Source organism: Asterias amurensis, chromosome 2 (genome assembly GCF_032118995.1).
Source record: "Asterias amurensis chromosome 2, ASM3211899v1".
NCBI classification, from domain to species: domain Eukaryota; kingdom Metazoa; phylum Echinodermata; class Asteroidea; order Forcipulatida; family Asteriidae; genus Asterias; species Asterias amurensis.
The window spans coordinates 19,403,762-19,427,112 of NC_092649.1; the positions used below are offsets into that span (position 1 = coordinate 19,403,762).

The 23,351-nt window shown below is 39.3% G+C and overlaps 3 protein-coding genes across 5 annotated transcripts in view; 1 reads left to right on the plus strand and 2 right to left on the minus strand.

The window, feature by feature from the left end:
- The window catches only part of LOC139952139 (protein RD3-like), a 63,809-nt gene extending 53,634 nt beyond the window's left edge, over window positions 1–10,175 (minus strand). The window contains exon 1 of one of the 2 annotated variants that reach the window (XM_071951120.1): window positions 10,045–10,175. The gene's annotated coding sequence lies outside the window, so the exon portion shown is untranslated. The remainder of the gene's footprint in view (window positions 1–10,044) is intronic. The other variant, XM_071951129.1, reaches the window with a different exon arrangement.
- Window positions 10,176–10,339: 164 nt separating this feature from the next.
- On the plus strand, window positions 10,340–14,153 carry LOC139952152 (probable protein BRICK1-B). Its single transcript, XM_071951141.1, has 3 exons — window positions 10,340–10,568; window positions 11,089–11,171; window positions 11,662–14,153. Exons 1-3 carry the CDS (start codon window positions 10,439–10,441, stop codon window positions 11,686–11,688), a joined length of 240 nt encoding a protein of 79 aa, XP_071807242.1. The 5' UTR covers window positions 10,340–10,438; the 3' UTR covers window positions 11,689–14,153.
- Window positions 14,154–14,353: 200 nt separating this feature from the next.
- Window positions 14,354–23,351, minus strand: part of LOC139952091 (pseudouridylate synthase PUS7L-like) — a 52,079-nt gene continuing 43,081 nt past the window's right edge. For both annotated transcript variants that reach the window (XM_071951047.1, XM_071951055.1), the window contains 6 exons: window positions 21,796–22,885; window positions 20,743–20,902; window positions 18,554–18,767; window positions 17,889–17,993; window positions 16,288–16,644; window positions 14,354–16,062 (listed from right to left, as the gene is read on the minus strand). In XM_071951047.1, the coding sequence (XP_071807148.1) occupies window positions 15,361–16,062; window positions 16,288–16,644; window positions 17,889–17,993; window positions 18,554–18,767; window positions 20,743–20,902; window positions 21,796–22,858 (2,601 nt within the window). In that variant the 5' untranslated portion in view covers window positions 22,859–22,885 and the 3' untranslated portion in view covers window positions 14,354–15,360. The remainder of the gene's footprint in view (window positions 16,063–16,287; window positions 16,645–17,888; window positions 17,994–18,553; window positions 18,768–20,742; window positions 20,903–21,795; window positions 22,886–23,351) is intronic.

A 23,351-nucleotide genomic window follows, 5' to 3' on the forward strand; every position in this document is an offset into this window, starting at 1 on the left:
CCTGTGAAAATTAAGGCTCAATGATCATTGGAGTCGGGAGAAATTAACGGGAAAACCCAACATTATTTCCGCACATTTTGCCGTGTCATGACATGTGTTTAAAATAAATCCGTAATTCTCGATATCGAGAATTTGTAATTGTTTTAATGTTTTCTCAAAAAGAAAAGCATTTCATGGAATAATATTTCAAGAGATGTCTTTCACCATTACCTTCTGTAAACCCTGTAGTAGGTTATTTGTAAATCTGTGAACTTTTATATTTTTGTCTGTTCCGAAAGTGTCCAATGGCTTTAACGGAAAAGCGGCTAACACTCCTAATGGAGAAGCGTTCTGGAGGGAGAGTGTGCGTTCAGTAGTCAATGATCTCACATGCAGCGAGAAGTAATTGGATTTGTGGGCCATACTGGCTTGTCCATTGACTAGCTGACAGACAAACTGACAAATTGACTGCAACTTTTGGTCATTTCAACATGAGGGGAGCTATTAATCCAGCCCTGTCCCCAAAAGGAACAAGGAGTCAGGTTTCCATTCAAGGAAGTACTGAACTGGGTACGTGATCCAAGTTTATAGATTTAACGTTAAAGTCAACAAGTGAACATTTGGTTCTGATCACATATTTGACTTATAGTTTTTTTTTTTACTTAAGACCCTTTCACATGAGAGCAATTTAGCAAAGGTCCCTTGCTCAGTTTTAGCAGGGTTTTAAAATGTAGCAATGTGTGCCAAGAATTTGCAAGAGAACTTGGACAGTAGAGCAAATTGTTGTCCATTCACACGAGGTATACTTTGTAACATTTTACAACCATGCTACAGTTTAGCAAGGGTCCCTTGCTAAGTTGCTCTAGTGTGAAAGGGTCTATAGGGGCCATTTGGAGTAGTCAATGTTTTAAAATAAAAATGTTAAATTTCAAATTTCCAACTATTTTAATTGCAAATTGAACTTTGGTTTTCGGTTATTTCTTTTGACCCACCAACCCATGCAAGCCACATGCCTTTTTAGTTCCAGCTGTTCATGATATTTACAATAGACACTTTCGGTACAAACTTTAAAAAAATAACCATTCATACATACGTAACAATAACCGTATCAATGCACTTTACATACCCTGGTCATTGGACCAATAACATTCCTTTAATCTTTCTCAGCTCCTTGGAGAGTATACAACCTGGAAAACCCGGTAGCGCTCCAAAGGCCTTTTTCAATAACAATTTCAACCTCTACCCTCACAGGTACCAATTTATACATGTACATGTACCCCTGGCTGAAGAGAAGCAATTATAGTATGAATCTTGACTTAACCACCACAACTGGAATTTAAGGCCCTAAACCACTTTGCCATGACACACTCAAACAAATGGCCTTCTTAACACAGAACTGATCAACCACAGGACAAATTAAAAATATCAAATATATTCGGCTATTCCAAAGTAAAACTTCCAGGGGTTACGATCAAGCAAGGTATGGGACAAATTGCATTGCAAGAGCGTACACCACTGGGAACGAGGTTTCACTTGTACTTATATCACACCCAGAACGGACAATTAAATTGCCCCAGAGGAGTGAAATTACTGCTCCCCCCCCCCCCTCCTTTAAACAGCCAGGGATCCTGACCTAGATGTAGAAACAGCCCTCGGACATGTAATCAAATAGCACAGTAAGGGCCAGCAATTTCCATGTTGTGTAGTTCAAGTTGTCAGTAAATTTGAAGTCTATTTTTGCGCTTCGGGGGAAGGTATCGAGTTTCAGTTGATAGGCAGATATCAGAGGGAGATAAAGGAATGGATAAACCCTACCCCCCCCCTTCCCTTGAATCATGAATAAAAATATTGGTTTGTAAATTCATCATTTATACTTTCCAAAAACTATTATTGATGTCGCCAGTAATGTTTGGGCTTCTTAAAGTGATTTTAAATAAGGGAATCAATGTGTGGTGAAGAGGTTTTCAACTAGCGGTTTAATCCCAACGAGGCCTGGTTCTTGATAATTTTACCGAGATGAAGTCGAGGTAAATTATCAAGAACCAGGCCTCGGCGGGTTTAAACCGCTAGTTGAAAACTGATATAACACACTTTGATTCCCATTCATAAATACCTTTACGGTAAAAAAAAATCAATACTTTTGGTCAAAAAGTAAAATAAATGCGAAAATTTTAATTGTTCAATGATTTCTTTCAACACAACACCCCTCCAGCTATGAAATGGTAAGGCCCTCCGCCGCCCTCGTGTAAACAACTCCTTATAAGGGAATGCTGTGCACGTCGCGCGTATCGCGCGACATGGCACAACTGTCCCGGCCGTTGCTCTCGACCAATAGGAATTATGAAACTCTCTTATAAGCACAGGTGCAACGCCCATGTTTCAACACTTTTTACTGGTCATAAACAAAGGTTTATACACACCCACGTGATGCGCTCTCCACCAATAGGAATAGCGAAACTGTCTGAGGTATTTATGAATATTTATTTCAATTAATAAACAACAAGGGAAACTGATAAATTAAATTTTCAATGATTTAGGGTTGAGAGTTTTTGTTTGTTTTTGTTGTTTTTTTGTGGTTTTTTTTTTTTTTGGGGGGGGGGTTGGGGGATGGGGGGGGTTTATGATCTGAGATCATCATTCTATACATCACAATAGCCAGATGTGGACTTTGAATCCATGGTAACAGAATGGTTTGAAAGTAAGCTTTTATGTTCATTAAATTTGGGAGTACCAATCTCTGCATGGCCCTACCTTTAAATGAAAAACGATAGCATGAGCAATCATGAACAATCTTAAATAAGTTTCCAGTAAAGTAGCCGCTAAGCTTTCCAGGATATAGGAAGCGATCGTATTCCCTCCAAGATGCAATTTCAAAATTGATTTTGTTTTTCAATTGCAGATGGGGGGGAGGGTCGCAGGAAAAAAAAAAAAATTTGCGGCAAAGTATTTTAATTATCATGTAGTTCTGTCGATGTTTATGCAGCGGCTTCTATTACCACAGTCCGGACGATTCCTGATGATTCTCGCAATTAGGGGAGGCAGTCTAGTGTTACCGAAGGCCATTTGATATTACCAGTTGACTTCTTATGAAGTATGAACAAATTAATAACCCGACGAAAAAATATAAGTTAGCGCTTCATGCTTTTTTTCATTGTCTGGGGGAAACCATGGAGGTAGAAAATAAACTTCCCTCTTTTAAAATCAACAGAGGGGGCTGTGGTGTCGGATTAACAAAGCCATTGTTTGGTGTTGTTGTTGACTTTGGAATTCCCTAAAGGCAATGGACACTATTGGTTATTTGGTATAACTACTCAAAATAATTGTTAGCATAAAAACTGACTTGGTAACAAGCAATGAAGAGCTTCTGATCAACATTGTGAAAAACGGCTCCCTCTGAACTATGCTCTGAAGTAACACAGTTTTTGAAAAAGAGGTAATTTCTCACTCAAATAATAAAAGACTTCAGCTGAAGACTTTTATTATGCAGCTGAAAGCATACAAAGTAATGCAACAAGGGTGTTTTTTTTATTGCATATCTCTTTCAAATTTGATGAGCAGTTGAGCCCAAATGTTCCCAGGTTGGTTATTTTATGCATACATCTTGGGATACACCAAGTGAGAAGACTGGATTTGACAGTTTACCAAATGTAGCCAGTGCCTTTAAAGCATGACTAACAAGTGAGGCATGTCTTCTCATATTGCAAACTTTCTACATCAATTGCTGTTGCTTGATTCAAGCGTAAAAATACCACATACCCTTATGGGAGTGAATTAAGTATAAGTGCATCTAGTGTTTCATTGTCATTCACTCCAGGTTGAAAGTGCTGAGAGTGTACAATGTACTTTACAAAATTGCAATCATTCTTAAATGTTTTGCCATTTGATATTTCTTCAACAGACCATACAGGTTTCACGGATACCTTTATTTGGGACCACTTTAGTCCCGCGTACGTTGCTTCAACGTGCGCCGGAAATAAACTCACAGGCTTTAATGGGTTCCAATGTTCAATGTTCAATTATCTATTGCTTGTTAACGGCATTTTTTGTCCTTTCCCAGTCACATCAATTAAAAATAAATCATTTCTTGTGTGGAATTCTATGTACATCGCTTCAACGTGTGCAGGATACAGACTCACACGCTTTAATGGGTCCCAATGTTCAATTATGGTTTGTTAAAAGCATTTTTGTCATTTTCCAGTCAAGTCAGTTCAAAAAGATATCATACATTTTGCATGGAATGCTATGAGCTTCTCTCTAATAACTCTCCTCAATGCAGTTTCTAAAAAGTCCGAGACACTCTGAGTGAATGATCACTAAGTGGTTTTTCTGTTCTGTCCAAGCATAATGAATGATTAAGTGCATAATGTACGCGCCAAAGGCAAGTACATTGTGAAATTTCATTCACGAATCGACTCTCTCTAACTTAAACTACATTAAATTCTCCTCAACGAACGATTTCACTCCAGGCCTGCGATTACCCGAAGGCCACAGGGGCCACCGTGACCTCTGTTGCCACTGGTCTTGTTCTTGGTGCCCTCTCAAAGTTTCCCATACACTTTTCTTAAAAAAAGGTGCCTTTGGAAAATCAAAATGGCCTTGCCCTTTCAAAGATGAAAATTCAAGCCAGCAATTCCTGTTCATTTATGCCCTTTCAATAAAATTTAAAATCATTTTAAACTTTATAATAATTTGATTTTGTATTATTTTTATAATTTTGCGTTTTGCTTGCTCATAATATTATTCCTGCAATATATTATTGTTTATTTATTCATGGTTTATTTATTAAAACACTGCAATACAGCGGCTAAAAAGCCGAAATGCACAGTTTACAAAATAGTCATTAAAAACATTACTATTATATTTATAAAAAATTTTAAAAATTACAAATATTGATGTATAAATATTCCTAATCTTTAAAATAATTTTTTTTTCGCCTGGGGTGTATGTTTTAGCTCACCAAGGTCTTTCTCCAAGTAACGATTTCTACCAGATGTGTACAAGTCTGCAGTAAACCAACTTTCAAAACGAATCTAAATGCAGATCTGTTGGTACAAGTAATCTACGTTTTTACCCAACACATGAATGGGGTTTGGCAAATGTGAAAGTTCCTGGCAAATGGCTTACGGGGTTTCCACATCTTTTTAGAACCAGAGCCTCCATGACCTTCCAAATGTTACAATTCTTTTGGTTCAAAGTCTCCGTGCATCATACAAAATACAGGGAAAATAGAATTAGCTGTTGCAATTTGCAATTTGCTTACCAGCGAGTTGGAGTTGAAACCAACGGTTGTTTTCAGAACAACCCCAACTCATTAGAGATAGCCATTACATGGTGTTACCGGAAACCTTTCCATATTGCTTGCCAGCCAAAAGAACCTATGGTATTTACTGCTTAATGTAACCAGTTCATGTGTGTTGTGTCGTGTTGTCATTGAGAAAGACTCTGCTGTGGTCGAAAACGTCAGGCCATTAACTTTTTTTTTGCACAAATAACATTGACTTCTTGCTCCTTTGAGTGACTGCTTTTACCCCTTTCAAGTAAACCCAGGGTTCTCCATCATAGCTAGCCTATCAGGCCGATACGCATGATTTGCGTTTCGATACGTCCCAATGGGAGACTTTGGGAAGCTAGGTGGCAGCAGACTTACCAGGTAAATTTCCATTGTTTACGTAGTTCTGAACATGCGCATAATTCTGAAAACAACTGCTTTACCCGGTAAGTCTGCTGCCACCTATCGTTCAAGAAAGTCTCCTTATAGTACATTTTCATGATCAATTTCACACACACACACAAATCTGAGAAATCCACATACAATTCTCCAGACTGCACAGAAGGGCTTTTATTCAAACCAAGATAAACATCAAGTAGAAAATATTCCAAAGACCTCGTTTCAATTCAGCATGCTTTAGCTAAACAAAACAAAATTTGGGTCAAGAATGCCCAACAGTTTTAAAATAACCCTGAGGAGAACCCTGAAATCCTTTTGAGAAAATCCTGATTTTTTTTTTAAGCCAGCCAATCATGTGACGCTAAGTGCTTTGTGTCTCATGTCTACAAAATTATGAAATGAGAATTTAACACTGTGAGTTTTGCACAATTTCAACATTGAGACCTGGGCCCAACTTCATAAAGTCTGTAAGCGCAAAAATTTGCTTAGCATGAAATTTACCAACCAAATGTCCACGTGATTTTCAGGATACTGCAAACAACAGCTGAATGCCAGTAACAAGCAATATGCAACAAATTTTATTTGGTAATCTTGTTTTTCATCAAGGAAGAAATTTCATGCTAAGCAAATTTCTGTGCTTACAGGCTTTATGAAATTGGGCCCTGCTAATGTGTGCAGTTTTGTTTCTGTTACATGGCAAAGGTAGAGTCATACATTGGTAAATTAATGATTGATTCATGAATGAATCGTTTCTCAGATTTCTGAGTGTTGAGTCCATTTGCAAATGATGGATTCTTACTTTTGGTTTTACCCTGGATGGATTCGACAATCAAGTGTTCAAAAACACTGTCAATGCTTTTTGCTTGTTCCTCAATTAGTAAACAATCAGCTGAAACTTTCACATGTGACTTTAACTAATTGTCTTATAATTTTGCCCATTTATCAGCATTATGTTGACAAAAGCCAATCTATGACCCTACCTTTATAGTAATTGTACTTGGAAACCCATGGTCTCAAAAATATGCAGGAGAATTGAACGGTCTATCGGCCAAGCGTTTGAAACCACATTACGAGCATGACTAGAGTGTATCGACTCTATTGTTATTGTGTGAAAGTATACTGTACAGTTACAAGCGCATCTTTGTTCTATCAACACACTGCATTATCAACCCACGGCAACTGATAAAACGATGGCAATATTATCCTTGCTTGAATGAGGATGGGGATAGAGGAGGCTAAGGGGAAGGGGGTTGGATGAGGGAGGCTGGGGGCGGGGGGGTGGGAGCCAGCAGAAGAACAGGGTTGGTTTGGAGTGACTGGTGAGGGAAATAGGCGGAAGTAAGGGGATTGGACGAGGAGGGGGCTGGGGAGGAGGCTGGAGTAGGGGGTAGAGAGGTAGGGGAACTGGGTTTGGAAGTTGGTGAGGGTCGGGGGGTAAAGGGGCAAGGAGTTTGGAGAAGTGAGGGGGATATGGGGGGTTGGAGAAAAGGGGTTGGCGGGGTGGGGGGTTTGGAAGTAGGAGGGGGTCGGAGGTAAAACGGGAAAGAGTTTAGAGGAGCGGAGGGTTTGAAAGGGGGTTGGAGGGGTTGAAAGGAAGGGGGTTGGCGGGGGTTTAAAATTTGGGGGGGGTCGGGGGTTGGAGGTTAAGGGGGGAAGGTGTTTAGAGGAGTGGGGGATGGATGCAGGGGTAGGCCATGGCTATGTCATTGAGTGTCTCTGTGGAAACCATTTCAATGAACACAAAGACTAATACTAATGTAATCAAAGTAATGGCCTTGGCCTTGGTGATAAGTTGCAAGCCTGATGTAATGTACTGGCTACTGCACACGATGTATCCAACAGAAAAGTGTACAACAGTGGATCATGTACATTATACACAAAAGGAATGTCCTCAATGTTATAATATAATTATGCTCTAACGTCCGTCGATATCGGTTTTTTCCCATAACCGATATATCAAAAATTTAATATCGAGTATACTCGATATATCGAGTATTTCCCGCGCACAAGATGAAGCCTAAAAACAGCACTTGGTATACTCATGGAGAGTAGAAATATATATACCATAGACGGACAGTTTAATAGGGTTACATTTAAACCTGTTTTTGTCTGATCCCCTGAACTTGTTTGTAGTTCAAAAATTTCAAATTGCGTAGTCCCGCGCCCCGATTATTTCTGGTTTTACAACAAAGTATGATCGCCGCTACCGCTGGCTTGGCCAATTGGTGAACGCTCACCACAATTCTCGATTCGTGATTGGCCATGATTGGCCGTCTCAAAATGACACAGAGCCTTTGTGAGTCCGCCGACATTAAGGTGTCAGTTGCCGATGCATTGACATAGAAGTGTCAATCAAGTTGTCCGACGGGCGCGCGGCTTTGAGTTGAGAACTTTGGTACGATGTGGGAAAAAAAAAATTGGTGCGACAGGCCCGCTGTTCTATATGGTGAGTGAAGTGTGTTAAGGGAGCATGGCACTTCAAACTTTGTCAACACTAAATGAATTAGTTACTAAACGTTTTCAGAGTCTAATGCCCTCCAAAATAACGACAATTCACGGCAATATTGTTAGATACATAATAAATGTCCGCTGGTATGTTACACTACCTTTACGGTTGAAAATGGTTGAGATAATCATCGAAAAAAAATCACTAGAAAGTCCCGCAAAACACGGACCAACCACTCCGCGATCACAATATACAACGCAAGCAGCATGCAGTCACATAGTCTCCAATAAAGGCTTGTAGCACTTAGCATTCTATAATAAAGGCATGAAACATTGAATGCTAGAACGCCCTCTATTGTCGAAATAACGCAGTGCATCACGCGTTACCGCCTTGACAAAAGACTGCACGTGTCTGTGCATGCTTGGGCAAACGGGTTTTCCCCCCGAATTGCAATAACCACACACGCTGGTGTGCACGCTTAAACCGTACAACAGCATAGTCTTCACTGGTACGCACGCAATAGCCGCTGACAGCGTGGTCTGTGAAGCATAGTTCCTCGGAAATGTTAGCTTGTTTACGAAAACAACATAACGTGTAGGCTTTATTTGACCAAAATGACGCCATTACGATACCTTGGATTGATAGAAAGATTATTTTACTGTATAACGTAAGATTGTTTTCTTCCTTGTTTTGTTATGTCTTGTTGATTCGGGGAAGTTTTTGCGGGGTATTTTTGCAAAGCAGCGATGGTTTCTTTTGAGGTTTTACCGTGCGCTCGCCGTGGGGTCGTGAACTTCTGCGGCGGGCCAGCGGCTGATGGCGAAAACACAAAGAACAAGCAGACATACTTGGTTGTAAAACGTATTTTATTTAATAGGGCAAAACTCAAAATGATGAAACTACATAACGACGACGGCTTTTCTAATACTGAAACACAGATATCTTTTAAATAATCGGACACTCTTTTGGTATTTTCGATATCATTTAGGAACATCGAATATTTCAAAACATCGAAATTTTCGATACATCGAAAATCCGATATTACGATATGATTATAAAAGTGACATCGATGTCAAAAAAATATCGAGTTTTTGAGTATTTTCGATATATCGACGGACGTTATTATGCTCTTGAATCAAAAGACTTTCATATATTTTATATTATACAATATACTTTCATCTTCACCACTGCCTTAACATTAACAAGGGAAGTGTTTGGTAATCACTTGTAATATTATACATGGGAAAAAAAAGCATTTTATAGTAAGTATACATTTCTTTTTAAACGAGTAACTTTTCCTCGCTCCAGTGTTACTGCTTGATCTGTTCGACCATTTCGCATTCATTACTCAAACAATTCTCAACTATTTTTTGTAATGTACCTCACACCAGAAACCCCAGAGCTATGCAACAGATTTTTTTCAAGGGGGGGGGGGGGGAGGGGGTTAACTGATATTAAATTAGGTCCTACTCCTACTACAACAAGGCTAGAACTTAAGTAGGAGTATGATTACTCATGGATGTACTTGTAGGAAATAAAACCATTAAAAAAAACCTCAAACCCCTCTAACAATCTTATTCTTACTGCACCATTCAGAACAAATAACTTTCCGAATGGCAGCACCACTTTTTCACTAATTTTTTCCAAAAAAGGGGTATCTCAATTCTCATTGAGGTAAATTAGATACTATATTTAAATAATATCAAATGAAAAAGTGGTGGCGCCATACGGAAACGTTTCCTTCAGTACATTACAGCACCAAGTCCTTATAAATATGACACTTATACCAAAAGTTTATAAAATGTCAAAAACACACAGCATACGACCACTCTCACATTCAGTTTTTAAAAATCGCACACTTTCGTTTTTCAATCAATTCCCCACGTTGGTTGGTTATAAACAAAACTTCTGAAATTACCGCTAAAAACATTTAATTTACTTGTATCCCTACCTTATGTTGCAAGTGCTTCGTCAGTTCCTAACATACCTTCTTGTTTTTGCGGAAGAATTGCCGAGGAAGACGAATTATTCTGGCGAAGATTTGTAGCAAAATTGTGACACACCGCATGCGACCGAACTCAATCCATTTGTGATTGTGCGAAGTACACGTTCTGATGTTATAAACGTTTTGGCTTCGCCGAAGTATCATGAGTCGGTAGTTTTGGTTGGACAGTTGCAGAACACACAACCAGATTAGACGAATGGAATTTAGCGGTGCAAACGTTTTGGACTACCTCGTAACATTAACGAACGTACAGCTTGTGACAAAGTCAGATTTCAAGAACCAGGAAGTGCGAAACTGGCGTTAAATTTCTCCGAAATATTAGGATAAAACTGTGTTAAAAATGTCTCGAATGCGAAATGCACCTCAGTCAACAGTCCAGCAACAAATCCAAGAGGACTGGGTGAACAGAGAATATATTGAAGTCATCACGACAAACATCAAAAAGATTGCAGATTTTCTCAACTCGTTTGGTAAGTTCAGCAGTAAATAAATGTAAATGGTGTAAAAAATGAAATGATGAATGATGTGTTTTGTTTTCAATGGATTTCGTTTGGTAGAATTTATTATTTTTAATTATTCTCAGGAATAATATTCTTCCTCCATGCAGGAACTTAACACTAATAAAGACACCAATTATTGAAGGTTTTTAAAAGTTTTTTTGTAGGTATGTTTGTTAATCATAAATGTATCATTCATTCATTGTTTTTGTTTGGTTTGGGGTTTTTTCCGTTTTGCTTTTTAACATAATTATTTTACTGCTTTTCTACTTCTTACCTTCACTTAAACCGTTGTTGATTTGCGGCTTTTGACTTTGGTTTTTCTGTTTTTAATTATTGTGTGTGCAGCATGCAGGTTCAATTAAATGGGGCTTCGACTGTGTTAGTGGTCACCATGAAATTAGGCCAGAAGTTACCCCCCCCCCCCCCCCGAGTTTTATTTCCTTCCCAGCCATTTCCTCATTATATTTATATTCCTTTTCTCCTATTTTAGATACCTCCTGTAGATCAAGATTAGCGATGCTGAATGAAAAACTGACATCGTTGGAGAGGCAAATCGAATATCTGGAAGCGAGAGTAAGTTACAACAATTTGTCCCCTCCCCTCCTGCCTGCTCCTATGTAGAACAATGGTTCTTTCCACTATCATTCATGGAGACGGTCGAAATGAATCTAAAAATTGCTCTTGGAGTACCCCCCCCCCCAACACACACACACTGTTTACACTTTACATGTATACAGATAATCCTACACAAATTAATAAGCAATCTCCTTGTTTACATCCCTCTTTTTGTTTGGGGAGACCCCCAAATTAAACCCATCCTCTCTCTTCTTACATTGAAAGACAAAGAAAGAAGTTTCAGCCTCAGATGTGGGAGGAAAACCCCAGTGAATTATTCCAGGGAAAACCCATGCAGTGACTGAAAACCCATAGTGCCTTCGATGGGCTTCGAACCAGGGTCCCAGAGGTGGAAAGCAAGGCACCACAGACAATTACGTTAACCTGACTGCCCTATTATGCAATATTTGTACTTATTTAATTTGTTTTATTTTCTGTCATTTCCTAGGTCACAAAAGGAGAAACTTTGACATGAGAGACTGGTGCGTGGTAGATAAAAGTCCCAACTGTACGGAGTTATACATAACTGTATTATATTATAGTCAAGAAACCAGACTTTGTAATTTAAAAACTCACTCTTACTGTGTAAATTGCTTCCCCATTATTTTATATTTTTTCTCATTGACTGGAATCATGAGAAGGCAAAAATATCACCTGAAATGGTCTGGAACCTTAAGTAGATTTTGATATCAAACTGTGTCGTGTCTTCAAGGTGCTAAACTATAATATGGGCATGTCCCAATCGGCTATGGCTTACCTATGGCTACATCAACAACACTGAAGAATAGGCCTTTAGCAGTCCAGCCGTAGTCACTGCTGAAGTCTAGTCAGACATGACTGTTTTGTGACCACTAGTCCGTGTTGGTCTTCAACATGGTCTGGTGGTTTAGAGTATCAAATTCAAGTTCTGGTGGTTAAGTCATCGGAGTTTGGGTTCGAGTTCCTTAAGCAAGATGCTTAAACTACAATTGCTTCTCTTCACTTGGGGGTAGGGATGGATACCTGCAAGGGTAGAGGTTGATATTATGTATGAAAAATCCACTAGGGCCACACAGCAGGCTTACGGCTGAGTTGACAATAGTGCTTGTATTGGTGTAAGGGTAAAAAAAATATATATTCTTTATCCCTGTACATCTATCAAGTTTCATTATGTATTTAATCAAACTGTATGCTGTACAGACAGAGTGGAAAGAAATTTTGTTACATTATAATATACTTTTTGTATATAAGTATCCTGCAAAGCATTGCTTTTTTTCTTTAAGAGGGATGGGGGTTAGCGACATAATGTTAACTCTAGTCTAGATTGAATAGAGCGCGTTTAAAGGGGCTGTGTCATCATGATCAAAGCAGGCCTCTGGCTTTACATGAAATTATGAACTCTCACCCAGTTACAGCACGCGCACGCCTTCCATCCTTTTCATATCTATGGAGGGGGTGGGCACGTTCTGTAACTGGGTTAATGTTCATAATTCCATGTTCAGCCACAGGTCTGCTATGATCATTATGAGAGTGCCCCTTTAAACCCCTTAAAGGCAAGTTTATGAAATGGCTCCTTGAAAATCTCGCACACTTTCTGTTTTGTTTTCGAAGTGACTGTATTTATGCCATTAGTTTGTAACTGAATGACTAAAGTCACTTGCGTATTATGTATTCCTTTTAAAGTTTCTTTCAAATCACAGGCAAACATTCTATACCATGGCTTTGTTAGTTTTAATCTTCTTTGTTATTTAACAGTTATGTACAAAATAAAAATAAAACATATTTAAATGAGAATACTCAAATTTATTTACATTCTTTGGTATCTGTTCCGTCTTTGAAGGGGCATGTATGTTTTGCAAACAAAGGAGACTTGAGCTATGCATTCACAACATGATATGTTGGCTTGTAGCAGGCTGGCAGAGTGTATCTATCATTCAAAACCAGTGGAAGATATTAAATGGTCAAACAGTAAGAGGGTTGACTGTGTGAACTGTGTAGATGCATTCACCACATGATATCATGATATCATAATACAGGCTGGCATAGTTTATCTATCATTCCAAATCACAGTGAAGGAAATTGATTGGTCAGACAGTATGAGGGTAAATATGAACTGTGTACATACATTCACCACATGATATCAAAGTACAGGCGGACACTTTCAGCAAATGGGCGATATTGATTGGTCAGATAATAGGAGGGTTGACTGTGTACTGCAAAGATGCATTCACCACAATGTCGTATTGTAGGCTGGCATACTTTATCATTTCAATCCACAGTGGATGATATTAAATGGTCTGACAGTAGGAGGGTTGACTGCGTAGATGCATTCACAACATGATATGATGTTACAAGCTGTCATAGTGACAGTAAGGAAATTGATTGGTCAGACAGTAGGAGGGTTGACTGTGTGCAGATGCATTCACCACATAATATCACATAGTATATCATTCCAAACCACACTAGATATCGAATGTTCAGACAGGGTTAATGACCAAACATTTCGCTGAAGGCGCAACATCTATGTACATCTCTCATCAAACAAAACATTCACGCAAACAATTGCTGATCATGGTTTTAATCTTGTTTTTCCCGGCAAGTCAATTGAAAATACTGCTATTGGGGACACAGACATGAAAGGAAACACGGTGCCAAGGAAGGAAAGAATATTAGATTGGCCAGAGGCCTCTTACATCAGCAGGTGGTGTCCCCTTTTGACACATTCATGGAAGATTACAATCTAGCCCGCAGTTCAATGCGGAGACAAGAAGTGTTGCCTTGGGTCGAAATGTATCATTCATTCACAATAGACTGTGCAAGTCTCACGCGGATTTGAACTTCCGGGACCATTGTGGTCCCAACCTTATGGAGTTTTACGTTGGGGAGATCTTGTTCCGTCCATTACTTTAGTTTAATGTAGTTCATGACCATAAAAATGACATATGTTGTTAAAAATGTAATACTAATTGACATCATACATGTATATAAAAGTAAAAATAAAGTCAACATAATAACGAAGAAAAACCGATATTTAAACTTGACCTCAGGTCAGGTTACTTGGTAAAAATTAAGAATTTGAGCCCATCTCTGATCACAAAACTTACGCAGACGCTTGTTTTGGTCGCGCGGGGTGAAAAGCTTTTTCATTGGTCGTTTAGGCGTCGGCTTCCTCTTTAAACTGCGTCACGCGTATATATCTAACGCCCTTGTGACCATCGTGTGTCCGCGTATAAACCAGCTGTGAGTAGTTTCACATTCGGGCGTACATTTCCAAAAGGGGTTTCAAAAAATTTAAGATCAAACAAACATCCTTGTCCCAGAGTTTTACTTTTGTCTATACATAGACTTTAACCGATAATTGTGTGTTCGTTTAAAAAGCTAAAACTAATTTAAACAAGCTCTATAGGGTATTTTTGTTGTTCAGATTCAGCATTAAGAATAAATTAAAGCAAAGATTTGATTCATAAAAAAATTAAGTTCTTCAGTTGTCGTGTTTTCTCGCTCCAGTGCGCGCGAGACTTGCACAGTCTATAAGCAGACACTCCGAACAGAGAATAAAAACAGAATATTTGGATTTGGATTTTCAGTCGACTCCCATTGTAACAAGGTCACTGGAACTGGCCAAATGACCTCTTTGTACATGTTATAACAGGAATTTGGTTATACAAGGACAGCAAAACAAAGAAACACAAAGCAGAAGTGGGATGTGGGTCTTCAAGAATGTACTCTTTATTAGCAGCACCTCTTCTTAGTAGTACTCTCAAAGACACTGGACACTATTGGTGACCAGTCTTCTCACTTGGTGTATCTCAACATATGCATAAAATAACAAACCTGTGAAAATTTGAGCTCAATTGGTTGTCGAAGTTGCGGGATAATAATGAAAGAAAAAAGTTGTGTGCTTTCAGATGCCTGATTTCGAGACCCAGCTACGTTACTTCAGAGGGAGCCGTTTCTCACAGTGTTTTATACTATCAACAGCTTCCCATTACTCGTTACCAAGTAAGTTTTCATGCCAATAACTATTTTGAGTAATTACCAATAGTGTCCACTGCCTTTAACAAGAGCTGACTGTATTCTCAACGCTCTTAAAAGATTCATTGTAGTGGTCTCATCACAAGATCTTTCTTTAAGTACTAAGGAAGTCCATGGGAGTAGTTTTGTCATCTCATCTTTTCATTAGTTCTCTGAGAAATACAGTTGCATAAGTCGAGGTTGGCAGCTTAAATTTTATTCTCAAATTCCTTGTATTTACCAGTAAATGGCTATCAGGTTTCTTACAGAAATCTTGTTCTATTTTAAGGGTGGCACTCTTCGTCAAAGGCAGAATTTCAGAGATGCTTTTGGGATAGTCCGTGTCCGAGGCCCGACCAGAGCTGTCAAGATCACCGTTACATGTTGGATATTTGTCCCCAGCAAAACGACATTCATCGTCCCGAGACGGAGATCCAATCTTTGCTCTCTCAGTTTTCGACCTATCCCCGACCCCATCTGACCGTTGACCTGAACTTTTTCCTGATTTCTCGAGCTGCCAGCGGAGATCTTCGGGTCGTCTCAGGAGCTCAGTATCTGAGATATCCCTATCTGACCTTTGACCTGAACTTTGACCTGAACTTTCTCCAGACCTCTCAAGCTGCCAGTGGAGATCTTCTGGCCGTCTTACGAGCCGCCGATAATCCCCCGGGATGTTCACCTGAAGATCTGTTACGCGATATGTGCATGATCCTAAATCCACCTTCTCCATGTAATCCTTGTAAGCATCGCCCACCCTGTTGCCTGGATATCGGATGCTGTTGCCGGGCAACGGCAAGGCAACATCCTGGATGGAAAAGACAGCATTTTGGACATCCTCTCCGGAGACCTCGTGAATCTTAAAGAAGACAAAATTATTAGATAAATAATTATTATCGGTCGTAACTGCAAAAGTTAAAAGGAAACAATGGTAAAATTCCTGAGTTTTCTAAAATGAAAATTTTATGCAGAGCGAATTTTGGTGTCGCAATAATCGGTACCCTCCCTTTCCAATTGTGACGCAAGGAAATTCGCTTTGCACTAAGCATTCGTAGTACTGTGAACCATGAATGATATTACCAACCTTATCCCTAGTCCCCTGCTTGTCGTTCCCCATCAGCACCAGGTCCCCGGCTACAACCTTGCACCCGTACAACCTCAATCTCTCACTAGCCATATGGTTCCACACCAAACTGCAGAAGGCATGAATGTAGAACTGCCGCAGTCCGTGTGGGATGCAGTACAGTGCCCTCACACATCCGCCTCTGTCCAGGCCATGTCTGTTTAATGCCTTGAGGATGATGCACTCGCGGGTTTTGTTCTTAGGCATCAGGGCGAGGGCCTCTTTTGCGTTGTGGGTCTCGTGAAAATGACGCTTAGCATTTTTTGCGGAATTGTTCCTCTCACCGTCTGGGCAGAGAATCAACTTGATAGCTTCTCGCTGCAGAAACAAAAAGGGTTTTTTTAGTTACATTTTAGGGAACCATTTCAATGCACCTGGCTAAAATTTGTTTTATTTTGATCAAAATCTGCTGACTGGCACTCCCCAACAAAGATTAAAAGATTGAAACTGTCAACAAAGGGCTAGATAGCTCAGTTTCCTTTAAGGTTAATTGTCTGATATCTGAAATAAAAGGCTGCATCCCTTTTTAAAGTCGATTAACCCCCATCCACCCCCCCCCCCCCCCCCCGGCTGCTGCTTCCCAGGTTGTATGGCTTCTGACTGGCACTCCCCAACAAAGATTTAAAGGTTGTGACTGTCAACAAAGGGCTAGATAGCTCAGTTTCCTTTATGATTTATTGTCTGATATCTGAAATTAACAGCTGCATCCCCTTTTAAAAATGATATCCCCCCCACCCCCGGCTTCTGCTTCCCAGGTTGTATGGCTTCTGAATGGCACCCCCAACAAAGATTTCAACAAAATATTGGGACTGCCAACAGGGAGAAAATAACGGGAAAACCCACCCTTGTTTCCGCACGTTTCGTCGTGTCATGAACTGTGTTTAAAATAAATCCGTAGTTCTCGATACCGAGAATATATATTTTTTTAATGTTTTCGCAAAAAGTAAAGCATTTCATGGACTAATATTTCAAGAGAAGTCTTTCACCATTACCTTCTGTAAACCCTGTAAGTTATTTGTAAATCTGTTAACTTTTTTTGTTTTTCTGTTCCAAAAGTGTATAATGGCTTCTTTAATCTAGAGGTTGCAGGTTCAAGTTCTGCTCTAAATTTGTCTTTGTTCACCTGCAAATCATTTAAAATTCAACTAGTCAGTTTTAATTTGGTTTAGTACTTGAAATCTGAAATAAAACAATTGCATCCTTTTAAAGGTGATCGCCTGCCTGCCGCTGCACTCGGTTGTATCGTAGTTTGGGTGTGATCCCTGGCTACACGGCAGTTAAAAGTTGTATGGCTTCTGATGGCACCCCAAACAAAGACATTGACAAATTGGGAGACTGCCAACATAGGGCTAGATAGCTCAGTTGGTAGAGTGCCTGATCAATCCGAAGGTAGTGGGTTCAAATCCCACTCGGGTAAATTTGTCTTTGTTCATTTCTATTGTGCTCCTGCGTGACCATAAACAGGCTCAAGATAATTTATAAAATAATATTAAAACTATTTTGACTATTCTTAAAAAAAATATATTCTGAAAAATACAAAAGCAACATTTTCCAAAACTTACATATGTCCCTGCAAGTATTGCTTGCCCGATTGCAGCCGATTGGCTCTCGCCATTACACGACTGTCCAAACCTCTGCTCTCCAAAATAATTCACAAACCCTCCCTCCTATAGAATAAAAAGAGAAACAAACAGGTTGCATTAATCCATCACACAAACATTGTTTGTTGGGGGTGCGTTTGTTTTCCTGTTTGTTTATTCATTTTATTTCCATTCATATATGTATTTATGCAATGTTATTTGTTTGAGTGTTTGTTGGGGTGTTTGTTTGCTTGTTTGTTTGTTTGTTATTATATATTATTTTTCCATTCATATATTCAAAACTTATCGATACAAGGTAATAAAACACAATACAAAAAGTATGTGCATGTTTAAGGTAAGGTCATCATTATTGGTAGACCCTGTTGATAGAAAACTTATTTTAGGAAAGTAATATGACTTGAATCTGTGCACAGCAACAGATATGGGTACCGACTGAACAACACATAAATATTGATTAACTGTCTGCAGATCTTCCCGACCGGTGGGGCACCAGTCACAACAATGTCAACTTTATGGACTTTTGGCTGGTTACCAGTTTATGCTAAGCAATATTTTCTGTGCTTAGCAAGTTGACAGGCTTTAAGAAATTTGGCACAGGGTCTAATTTAAATCTTTTCCCTTCGTACCTGGATACCTTTAAAGCAACTGGCTAATTCCTGCCACAAGAGGGCTCCATCATCCTTCTGCTGGTGCTGCTCCGTGTCGTGGCAAGAAACATCACGGATTAGTATATCAAACACATTGCCAGTCAGATCTCCTGGGTGAATGGCTTTAGTGAGGGGTTGTACATTACCGACTGTAATCCCTCGAATTATCCCAGCACAGATCAACTGATGAAACCTTCAAGAGGAAATTCAAATAGAAGGGATTAGGTTCAAATGCATTATTTAGTTTAAAGGAAAGGTACAGTATTGGTAATTGTCAAAGACCAGTCTTCTTATTTGATGTATCTCAACATATGCATAAAATAACAACCTGTGAAAATTTGAGCTCAATTGGTCATCGGAGTTGGGAGAAAATGATGAAAGAAAAAACACCCTTGTTGGACGAATTTGTGTGCTTTCAGATAGGAATAAAAGACTTCTAGCTAGAAGTCTTTTAATATTTTGGTGAGAAATTACTTTTTTCTCAAAAACTACGTTACTTCAGAGGGAATCGTTTCTCACAATGTTTTATACTATCAACAGCTCTCCAATGCTCGTTACCAAATCAGTTTTTAAGTTAATACTTGTTTTGAGTAATTACCAAATGTGTACCTTCCCTTTAAGTTTTGGGACATTCACCCGGTTTACAATGGTAATTACTCAAAACAATTGTTAGCATAAAAACGTACTTGGTAAAGAGCAATAGAGAGCTTTTGATAGTATAAAACATTGTGGGAAACGGCTCCCTCTGAAGTAACATAATTTGTCTTACTCAAATATTAAAATACTTCTGAATTCTTCCGAAAACACACAAACTTGTGCAACAAGGGTGTTTTTTTTCTTTCGTTATTCACTTTCAACTTTGATGATTAAGTGAGTCCAAATGTTCACATGTTTTTTGTTTTTTTCGTATGTTGGGATACACCAAGTGAGAATACTGATCTTTGACAATTACCAAAGGTGTCAAGTGCCTTTAAACCTTAAAAAAATCCTTGATATAAAGGGGGGTATATGTTTGGTAATAAAAAATAATTAACAGTCTATCCGCAGGTCACTCGATATAATCAGTTTCCTTTGTGATTTATCTGCACGAGTTGGCGTGATTTTTCATGCGTGACCTCGGTTTGAATACTGATTAGTCCAAAGGGCTTCTGAAATTCAGTCTTTTTCGGCCTTATCTGAAAAGTATTGACAGAAATAATGTAGAAGTACATAGAAATGAAGAGCATATCTGTCGTTTTGTATGAACAAAATTGTTGCAACTCTAATTTTAAAAAGAGAATTTTGTACGTAAAAAATGGCTTCAAAAAGGAAGAAAACAAGTCACAAAAACACGGCAAATTTTCATGTTATGAATGTCACCAACAGTCCCCAATTAGTATATATGGATAGAATATTTCATATTCTTCCCGAAAATGTTAAAAGCGAGACTGGATCGTAGGTAGTCCAGTCAGGATATAGCGATTTCCAGTTAATCCAAAACTACCATTACGAAAAAATCAACTATTAGGCAGCATGGTTTTCCTATGGCCGACGATGACATCATCGACTAATATGGCAGCATGCTGTTTTTCGTTGGTACGGTGCCCCGACCTCAAAGGCAGCGTTAGTCAATAACAAAATAGCCCTTCTATACCATGGGATGAATGAGCTGATCCTCATTCAGCTCATAGTTTAGACAGGGGCTTTCACCAGGCAATCAAAACCTTAAGTGACCCGCTTCACAAGCAGGTTACTTTGGGCTGACCAGGGTGAGCCCCGAGAATGTCAAAGCTATACGAACACATCGAGGGGGGACCTGGGTTGACCCAGGGAAGCTCATCAAAGCTAATTGAACGCACACATACACCGTAGATGCGCAACCCTAGGGTATCATGGTCCAGTGGTTGTGTCCTTGGGCAAGATGCTTTACTACAATTGCTTCTCTTTACCCAGGGGTATAAATGGCTACCTGTGAGGGGAGAGGTTGATGACAAAGAGAGGTGTTCGACAAAGCCTTCTGAGCGCCACAGCAGCCCAGGGCTGTAAACTCGCTAGAGTTCTGAGAAAGATTAAAGGATTGTTATTGGACCAATGACCATTGCACTACTGTAAAGCGCTATGACACGGTTATTGTAAAATGAGTTATGTAAAAACTAGATGTTATTATAATTATTATTTAGTTTCAAAACCTTTTTTGGTTGACACCCTTGACGGCAACTGACTGGAGTGTGACTGCCTTTTTATCTTTGATTCCAGCGTAACTAAAGTCCGACGCCTGGACCTTCAAGACTCGTCCAAGTTGCTGAAGAGCATCCAGAGTTTCCAAGTTTTCTTTCCTCAACGTAAAACCTGTGAAAACATTTCAGCCAAATACATCAAGTTGATAACTATCTCAAAAACTCTACCAAGCAAGTTTTATGGTTATAAATATCTATAAGGCTTGAAACAGAGGGTTCGAAAAAGCCATTTGCGAGTTGGATTTGAATAATGTCTGGTACAATGACTTGCTTCAAGTCACAATATACAGCTTACATTTGAATTCCTCAGACTTAAGTCACAGTTGCTATGTCACATGGTTCAGGCAAGCCTTTGCATAGAAACCTCCAGATGAGCACACCCTGGTCCCATTGTGCCAAACACATCCATTCAGAATTGTAAATGGGTGTTCTTAACTCTGCAAAGGCTTGCCCCTAATCATGTGACATCGCAACTATCTCTATAGTCTGAGGAATTCAAACTTAAAGGATTTGGGTACCATTTCAAAATGTCCATAGATTTACAATTTACATTAAACTTACAGGGTTTGAAGATAATGATAGTGGAAAGCTTCCGTTCAAATATTACTTACTGAGGTGCTGTAGTTTTTGAGAAATGAGTAAAACAATGTCATGAAAATACGTTTGTAAATGATTAAAATAATTTGCGTCTCATGAGATGAAAATTATTTTCATGACACTGTTTTACTCATTTCCCCAAAACTACAGCACCTCAGCACGTAATATTTTCAGGGAAGCTTTCTACAATCATTATCTTCAAACTGTGTAAGTTTAGTGTTAATCTGTGGACATTGTGTTTTTTGTCCTACAAAAGTTACATCGACCCTTTCAGTGGTGACTTGTGATCAAGCATGTCATTGTACCAGACCATACTCAAATCTAACACGCAAATGGCTTATTACCAACTCTATAAAATCCTTTTAAATTAACAGACATTAGATGATCAACTTTTTTTGGAAATCTCACCAGTGTAAACATCACCAGATGCAGCAGGCTCCTCCGTTGGACCTCCCTTCCTCTTCACACCTCTGCCCCGCCCCTTCTGACTGTACCTCTCTCTGAAACGAATAACCACCTCTTGCGTCCCGGCTCTCTCACAAGTCTTACTCTCCAGAAACTTCCCAAAGTGTTTCGAGATCAACCCATGAAGTGAAGTCCTCTGTTTCTTATCGAGTGATGAGCCAACGGAAACCGTCGCAGTTGAAAACTTTGAACAAGCGAAGCGGACAACTCTCTCAGTTTGAGGGTTGGACAGAAGTTTTTGAAACTCCCAATAGATGGGGTTGGTGAAAACTTGCACATCGTGGAACATGTTACCAGCTTGCCTCGTGGCAGCTGTTTTCAAGTGCGGGTAGAGACACTGCACAGCTTTGTGAGTAAAAGTTCGCTCATCCTTTCCCGATATTTCACCCAAATTAAAACCTGCTGCAAAATCGTCGCCATGACTCTCTTCTGGGATGACTTTTGAATTTAAAGCTTGGTGATCATGAACTTCCGAAGTTGTTGGACTTTCTACTTGGAAAACTTTTGGACTTAAAGCTTGATGTTCATGAACCTCTGAAGTTGTTGATGTAATTGAAGGGCAGACTTGCTCATTGCGATCAAATTCTTGTTTTGAAAAAGTCGCCAAACCATCCATTGCTCCCTGCCCGACAACCTTTTCAAGGGTGGATGCCATTTCCTTAAAGTCTGTCAACTCATCAAAGATGAGAGGTTCGTCTGTGGATGAAGTACTTGGGCACTCTTCAGTTCTTGGGTTCAGAACTTTGTCCACCTCCTCCCCAGGTTTCCTTTCATCACTCTCTCCGAGGCCAATCTGATTATCACTTGGGGTCAAGGTACTTTTATCAGCTTCTTCCCTCTGTAGTCTGACTAACTTCCCACACAAGTCGACTTCAGTTACGCGGAAGTCTTCTGGGTATGTCTTAATCTCTCCGCGGAAACCTTTATGCTGGGAGAGAAAAATATCCATTCCCAATTTGCTTCTTGGGTCGTCTTGAGATGTTCCCTCCATATTATTTCGGATCATCTGAATAGTTCAATCAAACGTATGTGCCTGTAAGGTTTGGGGAGACAAAAATATATAATATAACTGATTTAGAGCCGTTTTTATAGAACAATACAGAAGTAATGAGTTGCTGGGTCTGTCCAATGATAGGTAGTGGAAAGTGTACTATTTATGTACAGTGCTTCTTGTAAATCAATCGTTGACGTCCTGGGCCAAGACTAATCCATCACCAGTTATATGCAGAAAGGCTTAGAAAAAAAAGTAACAGAAAAACCCTAAATTTTTAGTACTGAAAAGTGTCAATTTGGTTTGCAGTTAGGGTTGGGACTAGGGTTAGCTGAAAATTGTCCTTTTTTATTGTACAGCTCTCTATGCCTCTAATGTTTATTTGGAGTGTTGACAGTGAAATGACAGTGAGTTGTCGACGATACCATTTGTGTTGATAGCGAGTTGACGACAAGTATGGTACCAATAGGTCCCACTAACATAGCTGACAGCGACATAGTTTGTTAGG